Source organism: Buceros rhinoceros, unplaced genomic scaffold, assembly GCF_000710305.1.
Source record: "Buceros rhinoceros silvestris isolate BGI_N320 unplaced genomic scaffold, ASM71030v1 scaffold4052, whole genome shotgun sequence".
Classification (NCBI taxonomy): Eukaryota; Metazoa; Chordata; class Aves; order Bucerotiformes; family Bucerotidae; genus Buceros; species Buceros rhinoceros.
This window is the reverse complement of record NW_010400509.1, coordinates 27,188-39,198: the sequence shown is the minus strand read 5'-3', so window position 1 is coordinate 39,198 and position 12,011 is coordinate 27,188. Positions and strand designations below refer to the sequence as shown.

Sequence of the window (12,011 nt, the reverse complement as noted above, 5' to 3'; positions counted from 1 at the left end):
CCTGCTGAATGACACTGTAGTATTATTTCCTCCCCCACCTATTGCAGTTGAGAATGTGTTATTGCGTGAAAGGAATTGGAACATAAACCTTGTCAATATATGTTTTAGAAAGCTACTTGTAGTCTGCTCTATCTTCTTAATTGAATGGAGTTGACTGTATTTTTTCTTACTAGCATTCATATTCATAAATCATTTTCCCTTTGAATATGAACTCTGTGAGGTTGACCCAGAAGAGGCAGTTTAGCTTTCTGTGGTGAGTTAATTTCTTTTTTGTCGGTATAAATGACCCAACCACCCCTTTGGAAGTAAAAGCTGAAGGAACTGAACGATACACAGATGATACCGACAACCAAGTTGCAATCCTTGATTCTTGCAAGATATTACTAAATAAAAATGGTGTCATTGATTACTGGAGCTCTCATCGTTGGACACGTAAATTAACCTTGCACAGAATAGCAGTAACCTGTGGCAAGAGGCGAGAGAGAAAGGCAGTGTTTTCTGTCAAATTCAGCAGATCCTCCAGTTCCTCTGAGCAAGCAGCAATCTGTTGAAATGCAAGATTTCAGACTGTGAGTCTGACTACAAACCTCCTGGGAGCAACTCTTCCCCACTTGTGACTACCGTCCAGAAGCTGACCCATGCTTCCAGTGACCACTGCAACGTTAGGAAGACTAAAATAACGCTGAGTTATTTCCAAGTGTATAAACCCAGGCACTTTAAAACAGTTGGGCCTTTCTGCCCTGAAGTCCCGCTCCGGTGGGGTTCTCTGCGCAGTGTCTGCAGGAGCTGCCATGGTTCGGGCCAAACTGCAGCTTTCCAGCCCGACTGCACACAGGGGTTTTTCCACTACTTTGAGTGGTTCTTCAGAGGTGCTGCTTGTACAAAGCAAATACATTTAGAAGGGACCTAAATTTAGAACCTAAATTGGCTGCAGAGTTTTCAGCCTTTCTCCAGTGATCTAGCGAATGGAGTTTGGTTTAAAGCTTTTTTTTTCTTTTTAATCAGTTTTCCCTCATTGTAACAGGTTGTAGTATTGTAATATTGTACAATTCTGATTTTGACGGTGAGTTTGGGGGGAATAAGCTGCTTTTACATGGTCTGTGCACTGATTTTCTTCCAGTTCAGTATTCAGGAAATGCACTCATTCATTGTAATTTGAGTTGGAAGTACAAAGTGCATGAGTCCTTCAATCTTGACACTGCATCAGCTGTAGCTGTCAGAGTGCAAACCTGCTAGACACGGATTATGCTGTTTGCCCTGAATCTTATCTAAACAGTCTTTTCTAAGCTTCAAAGATTGATAAGTTTCCGCACTGCAATCATTCTCTCCAAGCACTTCCCTCCTTCCCCCAGTCTTTTTCCTCTTTTTTTCAACGTGCACCTGTTTGGAAGGAACAGGCAGTAAAATCCATAGTGTCTGCCAGTGCTGCTCCATCCTAGTGCTGCATCTTTCCAGACCTGGAAAAAGTCCCTCTTGCTCCATGCCTGCATCTATTTAAATTACTTTCCTTAAGGTTTCGGCATGGCAGACCTTGATGTTGCCTCTGGGTTATAGATCGCCATGTGCAGCTTTTATAATGGGAAGATGGGTTTACTGCTTAAAACTTCCATCGTGCTGATGCAGAAGTATCACAGTACAATTGAATAGGACAATGCTATTCAGCATTCTGAAGAAGTCATCTGAATTTTGGAGGTGATGGGGATACCTCGCTGTTTCCCTTTGGTAACTCCTACTCCTGTCGGGCAGGTGCATCTTACTGAGGAACTGAGGGAAGTCCACCCTAGTTTCAAGCTGTGGCACTGGACTCATGGCACAGAACAGGATGGAGTCTAGTAATCCCTGCTGACAGTACTGCAGGTGCAACACAGCAGCAAATTCAGTATAGTTCCCAGCGCCTTTTTAGGATGGAAAGGTTAGCAGGCTCTTCTCATCATCCGGCAGCCAGCTGCAGCCATACCATTGCTGTGAAATACAGCCCAAAATTGCATCCCTGAATTAGGTATCCATGTAGCCATCTAACGCTGACTCTGTGAGGCTTGCAGGTAGTTGTCTACACAGTATATGAAGCTGAGAACAGCTTCACTGTTGCCCAAACGTTTTCAGCATTTGAGTATACAGCATTTGGGTTTCTCACCTCATTGCAGAGTTGCCTTACCTGGTGCTGCAAGAAACCAAGCTCAGAAACTGAGCAACTGCTGAGTGGGCCAGAAGGAAAGCATGAAAGTCAGAAATACAACAAATTCTTCTCTAGCACCCAAGCAAAGTGGAAAGAAATAATTGGTTTTAGTATTTAAATGGTGTTTTGGTTTGTTTTTTTAAACTGGGCTTGATGGAAATTTTAAAGGACCTATTGTTTTATGTCTGATATGGTCACTGTGTGTTGGCAGACGTTAATGTGTTCCAGTGGGTTGCTGGCTGGACAGGGATTGCGTGTTATGTCTGCTTTTCAGTGGCACTGCCAGGGGACATTGAGCCTTTTGCCCTTGTCTGTGGACACTCAGAAATTAAATGTGGCTTAACCTTAGCACAATTTGGGGAGAAGTCACTACAACCTTGCCATACTATTTTTTTTCCAGTAAGATTGTGACATCTGTGCTGGCAACCCCCCCTCCAACCTACAACAACAAAAAAACCATGCTAAATCATTTGTGGTTTAATCATTGTCACATTACAACCACAAAGTACCGTAAGTAGCAGCCAAAAAAATCCTGTTAGGCCTTTTCAGAGCACTTTCTGACCAAAGTGGCTAAGTACCACACAGTAATTCTAAATTACTTCTGTGTGCTGTTTCTACTTTATGTTCTCAAATAGCTTCTAATAAAACATCAGAAAATAATCACTGGAATAAAAATACCAGTGAGTTAACAGCAACCGAGGAAGAGTTTATAGCATGATGTGTTATAACAACTCACCTTTTTAATTCTACCGTTTAAAAAGTTATGGGATGTTTGTTAAAAGAATGCTTTTGATTTCTGGTTTCACTGGAAGCATTTCTTTTTATTTTGGAAGAAAAATCTTCCCTATCGATGGTGTGATCAAAGAGGTCACAGATTGTTGCAGAGATCCTTATGTGAAGTTTCTGAGTACCTAAAACAGTGTTTTATCTGAAATTTGGTGAGTTTGGCAAACAGATAATTAGGAAATATTATCAAGGAAGTAAAACAGTATTCATCTTATCTTTTTTCTGTTACAGTAGTATCTAAAAACATCAGGTAATATTTAGGTTGATGGAAATAAATTTTTAAAAACACACTTTAGTAAACTTAATGTATTTTCCATTTTTAAACAGAATAGCTTACACATCTGCAAACCTCTGCTATACTGTTTGCCTGGTATCTGAAAACTAGTAGCCTCTGTAGTTATATATTGTTTAATTAATCTATAATCTCTCACATTTCATTATGGGACATATCCACTGCCTGTTTGTTGCTGTGTAGTTAGTTGGCTCGGTATCTCAAGGGATCTCAAATGCTTTGGTTGCTGTAAAAGGTGCTTTTTTTCCTGGCCTCTTTCCCAAGCACATGCTGCATGGCAGGTAACAAGTTGCAACCTAATGAGCCTTGATAACTGAGCTTTCCTGGAGAGCCAATGGCTGGTTCAGTGACCTGTATTACCCGGTATCTCGTTTGGCAGAGAATTAAGAATGGAGTAGACACATCATCAGCAGATTTTCCTGAGTGTAGACTCATTTTGGTACAAGCTGTCAAAGTCCAAGGACCCTCCAATCTAGCTTTTTAAACTCCTCTGTCAGTGGACTATAACTGGTTTATAAATTGGCTTAAAGATGATAATGGAACTAACCTTTTTACAGAAAAAGTGTGTCTGCAACTATGATAAACTTTGCCAAAGCTTAAAAATAATAGTCCTGAATGATATATGAGTAAAACATCCTAGTGGGTGATTGCTGGTGGGAGGTTAGAGCAGCCTGGTGTTGCGAAACAGGCATTGTAGAAACTCTTATAACTGATGTTAGAGCCACTTGTGTTTTGTTGTGGGTTTCAGTTGGTTTTTAACTGCTTGTTCTCGCTGCAAGAATGTTAATACGGTGTTTAACTTCTGCTGCATCAGCTTGTGGCGGGTGTCACAAGCTCTCCACTAGACCACTGTTAATCAAAAAAACTGAAGTGCCTGAATGTCAAATAACCTCCATGAACTAAGGATTCTTTATACAAAATATTGTTCATCCAGCATTGTTCAGTTAGTGTTTTTTCTTCACATCTACAGATGCTGCCCTGCTGGGCAGATTGTTCCCTGGCTGCCTACACAGAGGCTTCTTTATTATAATTTTCTTTGTTTTAACATGCTAAAGCTACCCACGCGAAGATATGCGCATCAGACATCTGAGCTGAATATAGATGTCTCTGTGATTAGACACAGGGATTCACACATCCTCACTGCAAGTCCTTCTGGCACATCCAGTTGTTGAATTGCACATCATGTGAGAGTACCAAAAAATTGCATTCATGGCTTTCCTAATCAAGTTAGCCGTGATGTTTAATTTTTCCTCCTGTCTCTGCTTTCCACAATTATTGGAAGTTCAGTATGTATGTGAATTAGCATAATTAGCAGAATTTGAAGACTTTGTTCTTCAAGTATACTTACTAGTTAACGTAAATGACAGTTGAGTACGGACATGCCAGTAAGTCCCAGAGACAGCTGGGTTTGCACAGGCCGTTGTATTATAAAGATTCCAATTGCCAGGTAAACATAACACAATTTAAGTTTTAAAATAAATTTGGAGAGTTGTATATTTCTGTTTACTGTATATTAAATGTATACAACATACGAACATGCCTTGTGTACAAAATGGACTAAGAGATTTCTCTTGAATTAGGATGGCTTCCTTTCTTCAGTAGATTATGTTCTGTACTTCTAAGTAATTTCTCTTAACAAATTTAATGTTTCTAAGATTGTAAGAGTACTAGGAAATGTTAGAATATTTGCAGTTAGATCCTTTCTTTGTCAAATTGCCTTTTAAAAAGAAAGAAGGAAAAACCCATTTGTAGCTTATTATTTAAAGTTTATTCCTAGCATGATGGGAATCGGCTTATGTCAAACAAGACAAGGACCAGTAACCAGTAAGGTCAGTCCACTTAGTTCCCTGTCTCTAGTCGGGTCATAAATATCCTCGTATTTTGTCTTAGCACACTAGTAATGGTCTGTGTCAGTGTGACTGTGTTTGTTATACAGTGCTTGTAGGTTAAGTGGTTTGGAGGGTAGTAGCCTAATAGCACAAAATATCACCACGCTCTAGTCATGGTAGAATGAAACATAAAGCCAGACAACAGAACAGAAAACCTGAGCTATCTATAAACACTTTTTTAAAAAGTTAAGACTGTTTGAACACCTGTTTGCTTGTAAAACAAGATTTGTATTGTTTAACAGGGCCCCTCCAGTAGAGGTGTCCACCCTGCATTTCCCTCCAGGCAGAGCTGTCCCAGTGCTATCTGCAGCTTCTGCAGCATGCGTGAGAGAGCTGGAGCTGAAGTACTTCCCATCTCTAGCAAAACTGACGGCACTGGTCTAGAGCTGTCTTGCTGGGCTCTGTCTAGAGCACTGTACCAAGTTTCGAGAGAGCCTAGAGCTGCAGATTCTTCATCCAGCTTCACCATTTATTTCACAGTGGAGCTTTTTGTTGTTCTCAGCCTCTAATGAAATAGATAAGATGAATAAAAACCAAAACAGATGGAAAACACACAGCTCTGGGCAGGAGGGGGAGAAGGGAAATAGTCATGCTTTTTCTTACTGATAGGAAAAGAAAAAGCTAGAGACGAGGGAGGAAGGGGCCCAGAAATACTCAGGATTTACAACCACAGCAATCTTTTCAGTTGAGGCAGTAGAGTCGTTCGCTTGCTCTGTTAAACTTGTGCAGACAAATGGATATGGTTTTGGTGGTTTTATTTCTGATCAGTTTAATCTTTGTATCTCTTGTTGTATTTCTTCCTCTAGTTTGATAAATGTCACTGTATCTCTTTAAGTGGTCTGTGGTTTGAATTGAGACGAATAGTACTAGCAAAGCTGTAGAGGGAAGCTGTACTGCAAACAACAGGCACCTCATCTTCTGTTCTCTTGGGCACTTCGTCTTACGTTGATTCAGAACATCCTGGATATGGTTGTATTTTGTCTACAGCGACAAGAGTTCTGGCCTTCATTTATATCAAGAGAGGATGATGCTTCAAATAGTTGACCAGAGTCAGATGTCACGTGTGTCTTTGCAGTCATGGGGATGAAAATAGAGACTTGTAGTAATACTCAACTGAGAGATCTCAAAAGAACATCTAGTGTCCCCAGAAAGAATGCTAAAGTCTCCTAGAGCAGTTAAGAGTTGACTGCAAAGTGAAGAAGCTGAGCTGGAAGTTACAGACAGAAATTCTGTCTTCCCACAACTACAAATTAAACAGGAAAGCACCCGCATTTCAGCAATACTTCCAGTTTGATATCTGTAATATCAGTGTGATAGATTGTAATGGTTTCAATTTATCATGCTATAAATTGAAGCCTGTTGTGAGACAGCTGTGAAACATAGGTGAATCTAGAGAAGAGAAATTTGCAATACAGTCAGTGTTAAAAAAGATAAAAGTATAAACCCTTGCAAAACATTTATGCTGAACACAGTTGAACAACTGGTTATAGTTGTATTAATTATTAATGAAGGAAAAATCTGAATTCCTTTTTTAAAGGAGGGAGAACACAAAAATAGCACATTTTGAACAGGACAACTGTGCACATTTTGCGGGTGAGCATCACTCCCTTGGGCACTGTTGGCTTTTGTGAGGAAACAGCAACTGAGAGTTTGTCCAGTGTATTGTGCTGCACACCTCTGTCTTGGAGTCTTGCTTGGGCAAGGAAGGTTCTTCAGCTGCATGCATGCAATACACTAAAAAGTTTGATCTCTACGTAATCTGATGGGGGAAAGGAGGCTGCCGGTTCATGCGCTGAGCTCATTCCCAGTCAGTGTTAATGGGAGCATAAAGGTGTGTTGGTTTCTGTGTGCGAGACAGAGCAGCCACTTGCACTTCAGTTTATTTACGACCTTTATATCAGAGCCATATAAGACAACTGAATTTAAGCACTCACATAGGATGATTTTATTTCAGCCTTTGAAGCCTCAGTACTTTCAGCAAAAAGTGCTAATGTAATTATGATATGACATTGATGTTCATGAGACCCTAGAGCTGCGTGTTTAACTGGATTAGAGCAAATGGAACTTGATGGGGTTTTGGCCTTAAGAATTGCTCGGTTTTTATTTGTTTAATCGTGCCAAAATTGAACAAAGAAAATATTCTTCTACTGTACCTTAGCCCTAGTTGTCTTTACTCTGCAACCGCTCTGTTGATGACTCAAAGCCATGGTGAACTAATTAAGACATTACTGTGTTACTAACAAAAGAGTTGCTTTCTTCCTCCCTCCCACCACCCACCCAGCAGTTTGTCAAACAAAATTGTATCTTATACTGAAATAATAGAAATCTAATGTATCCTGGCACTCTGTCTCTAGTCAGCCAACAGTATTTTGTAATGCGTTTTTACTAAGTGTATTAGAGGACTTGTGTTTCACACAGCCCATTAACACGAGGGAATCATTAATTTCTGGAGAGCGTCTTTGCCAGAAACATGGGTTTTAAAGCTTCTACGTACATAGAAAAGTACTGTCCATCTCAAATGTTCTAAATTAGTATGGTCGTCATTGAAAATAACAGGACAGTAGTATTTTATGCTCAGCATTTTCAATAACTGCGTTTTCCAGTTGCCATTCTTTGAGAAAACTCACTGATACATTTGCATCTGCATAGACATGCTTAGATGCAGTGTCTTCACGTTTTTCCTGTGTTTTGGGATTATAAGGTGCTACTGTTTTTCTTCTTTGCTGTTTTCTGTGCTTGACATGCATGTTAAGATAAACTTGTCTTGTTTAAAGTATTTTTATGTTAATGGGGTTGCTCTTTCCGCCTTTGTTTTTTATATAAACAGAGGGCACGTGTTACATCTGCTTTTTGAAAGTTGTCTTTAAAAACTTTCAGCAATGGTTAACTCTGCTGCTTGTTTCTGGTCTCTCAGGGGTCTCCTGGCCTGATATGCACCGTCTGGCTGACAGAGTCCATCTGGAGGAGTTGACGAAAATTGGCATTCTGAAAGGCAATGTAGATGACATGGTGAAGGTTCATCTGGGTGCAGTATTTATGCCACACGGACTTGGACATCTACTTGGAATCGATGTGCATGACGTTGGAGGCTACCCAGAGGTTAGTGTTAGTCCATTCTCAACTGCCTTGCAGATTAACCCCTCCTGATGCAATCAGCATTTCTCTTAGTTTATCCATGATTAGCCAGTTGCATCTGCTGAGGGGTAGAGCAGATGCGCATTTAAGTGTATCTTTTTCTGGATGTGATATTTTATGCAGTTTACTTTAAGGGAATTGATTAGTTCATTAAAACAGAAATGGCTTATTGGGAGAAGTCAACTAATACTGCCCTTCGGACGTTCTTAATCCGTTCTAATTCCACATACATTGCGTTGTTCCTCCATGAGTCACTGCTCTAACATATATCACTCAAACATACCCTATGCTATGGCAGAGAGCATCTTAGTTTACCTAGACCTCCAGTGGGAAGATTTGGTCTATTCCAGATGTGAGAGCACTGTGGAATCCCACTGCTGCACCTGGGCTAGTAAATCCCAATGACTGTGTCATATGGAAACAAGGTGGCTCATATTCCTTTCTTGAGCCTTGATCTCCAGTGTCAACATGGGCACCAATGCAGATGCGTTCTCCTGGAATGAGAATAGAGAGAAAAAAATCCATCGAGTCTTCCAGTCTTTGCAAATGTGAAAGCATAACCTCTTGTGTTCTGAGTTTCTGCAGAAAACAGAATGATTAACTTTTTCCTTAAATTAATTTGATGGTTCATGACTGTGGTCTGAAAGCAGAATGAGTAAAATTTTGCAACCAATGAATGGCAAGATGTTTGCAATGATACTAAGAAAAAAAATCTCTGAGGGGAATTGAGCTTAAGGTTTGACTCAAGAAAGGAAGTTTACAGCAGCTTCAGGAAGATTTTAGAAGGTTTTTTTGTGTGTTATGTTTAGTTGAGGCTAACTTTTTAAGGGTTTTCAATAATACCGTATGAAAATGAATCATTTGCCTTCTCTCTTACTTAAAGAACTTCTTTTACAAGAGCCTGAAAAAGAAACTAAAAACTTTTTCGGTAAGGTTTAAGCATCTTTTGGAGCTTGTTCATGTTGGGTGAACAAGCTACATAATAGTTGCTGTAGCTGTGTTCACATTTCCAGTATATAATATATTTATTGTTGAGGCACAATACTATGATGACAAATGTTTTGACACCAGCTAGTAAACTTACATGTAATAAAAATGAAACAGGAAACAAAAGCAACCCTATTCTGATTTTAAGGTTTCTTCACTAGCTGCTACAGAAGGGATGGATGTTTGCCTCTCTCTCCCAAGTGCATTCTCTCTGTGTACAAATAGAACTATTCATCAAGGCTTAATGGATGTGATTACTGGGGAGAGTTCATTGACTTAAAAATCCAGGACCCTGATGTGGCATACCTTTGCTGAAATTGTTTTTGCTTGTGTTGTGAATAACCTTTTCTCTCTCTCCCAAGTGCATTCTCTCTGTGTACAAATAGAACTATTCATCAAGGCTTAATGGATGTGATTACGGGGAGAGTTCATTGACTTAAAAATCCAGGACCCTGATGTGGCATACCTTTGCTGAAATTGTTTTTGCTTGTGTTGTGAATAACCTTTCTGGATTTGGTGGACTTACATAAACTGGAACACGTGTTCGAGACTTTGTAAGGTAAAGGGATTACTAAATGTTAGAAACAAGTGAGAAGAATTGTGAGAGTGAAATGTACCATGCTTGGTTTTCACTTAGAAACTGTATGCCTTGAAGGTTAGAGCAAGTATCTTAATTTCAAGAGAGATTTCTAGAAGTGATTTGGGGGGAGTTTAGAGCAACAGACCCTATATACCTTCCATCTCTCAGCAGGTTTCAGTAGTGTGGCATGTAAGACACAGAACCAGTATCTGAAGCTAATTTTTATTTATATATGACCAAATTTATAGCTGTTAATTGTCCAGCATATTATATAATTTTAAGAGTAATTTTCTGAAAGCAGACCAGTCTATCCACAGTTTTAGAAGAGCAGCCTGTTATAGATAAAAGTGTATGTGAGGACTGGATTGTCAGAAGAGTTAGGCTCTCCACTTTCATATGTAATAGGTGTAAAAATACCAGAGCTCTATGCGGGTAGAGAATTTTATACCTGCAAGTATTGAAACTAGACGTGCAACTGCGTTCTGACATTAAGAATGTTAGCATGGCAAATTTACTTTCAAAATCCAATCCTAAATAATGAATTTCCTGAATGTGGGGAAAGCACATATGTGAGCTCACAAGCAAATAGTTAAAGTCCTGTATTTGCTATAAATGTGCACATAGATGGATGTGTGTCATCAGCTTAGTTTGAAAAATAATGGATTTGGAGTTCTGCAGAAGAGCAGCCCCTTCAAACTCTGCAGCATTCATTCCACCTCTGTTAGACCCATCTCTTCTCTCTGACTCAAAGCATGAGGCTCTTTCTATTGGGTTGTTTGGTTAAGATAAAGAGAGTCAGAGCACCTGGTGGTGGAATACCTACATCAAAAGCCTGTTGATGGGGTGAACTTCATTGGGCTTCTCTGGGCTTGAGGCTTTAATGGGAGGCAGGGTCCCTGCTCGCAGCAGGGAGCCGTAGGGCTGCAGAGCCAGGGACGCACTGGAATGCTTCAGGGAATGGGGTTTTCCCTAGGTAAATCTAAACGTGAGCAGCTGCACACCTCTGGTGTGAGCGTGAGACATCTATATTGAATGTGAGAAGGTTTTTTGTCTATGCCTCATCGTTTCATGAGAAAACACATTTTGAAGACATCTAGTGTGCTGTGGAGTGATTTTTGGTATGTTTTAAATGTTTACCAGAGATTTTTCATAAGGAATTTCATAAAGCCATTTGTGTGTTTATTGTATGCTGAGCCCATGCCTGTAGTATCATGCTCTTTTTTCTAGCTGGTTAAGAAGCAAGTTATTTGCTTTTGGCTGAGGGAATTTCTGGGAGTATTACAAAGGATTCTTTAAAAATAAAAACTTTCCAAGTGGATATTATTCCATTATTTTTCCTCAAGTGTAAACAGTTACACTTGGAATAATACAATAAGCTTTAATTCCCTAATTTTTATCCTTCACAAAGTTTTGTGTGTTCCAAAAAAACTATTTCCAGACATTGTTAGCTTATTAGTTATTCATTAGTAGCCAAAGATTTCTTTTTTCAAAATTGGCAATAATAAGTTTTCATCTTTTCCAGTAAGCTGCTTTCACATGCAGCACTGAACAAGCACTTTCTTCCTCTTTGACAAACACTGCGAAGAATCTTGCACGTTTTCTGCAAAGAATACTCTAACATTTCCTTTCCTTTTTTTTTTTTTTTGCCTTGATAGGGAATAACAAGCACTTTCTTCCTCTTTGACAAACACTGCGAAGAATCTTGCACGTTTTCTGCAAAGAATACTCCAACATTTCCTTTCCTTGTTTTTTTTTTTGCCTTGATAGGGAATAATTGGGTTTGGCCAGCAATAAATGTGGCTTAGCAACCATGTTTAGGGCAATATTTTTAAAAGACCATAACCACCACTGTTTCCCATTGAAGCATGTAAGTACCTGTCCTGATTTTCAGAAGTACTCGGCAGTCAGAATCTCCTTCGGGAATCGAGTCTCCTGTGGTGTACTGTGGTATTCCTTGCAGGGAAACTGAGCGTCGAACACTTCTTTGAAAATCTGTCTGCTTCTTTCAAGGGTCTAACTACAACTGAGCAGTTCTGTTCAAGCAGTACCCAGTGGTACTAATCACTTCAGAAAATCTGGCCCTTAGTCAGACAGAGCTAGCTTCAAAGGGTGAAAACTCCACTGGGCTTAGCTTTGGCTGTAAAATTTAATCACGGAGATGGTTTT

General features: G+C 39.7%; 1 protein-coding gene across 1 annotated transcript in view; it reads left to right on the top strand.

Annotated features, from left to right (window-relative positions):
* Positions 1–12,011, top strand: part of LOC104489684 (xaa-Pro dipeptidase-like) — a gene marked incomplete at its 5' end in the record, with an annotated part of 38,196 nt that overhangs the window by 9,819 nt on the left and 16,366 nt on the right. The window contains one exon of the mRNA XM_010131877.1: positions 8,058–8,242. Coding sequence (XP_010130179.1) covers positions 8,058–8,242 — 185 coding nt within the window. The remainder of the gene's footprint in view (positions 1–8,057; positions 8,243–12,011) is intronic.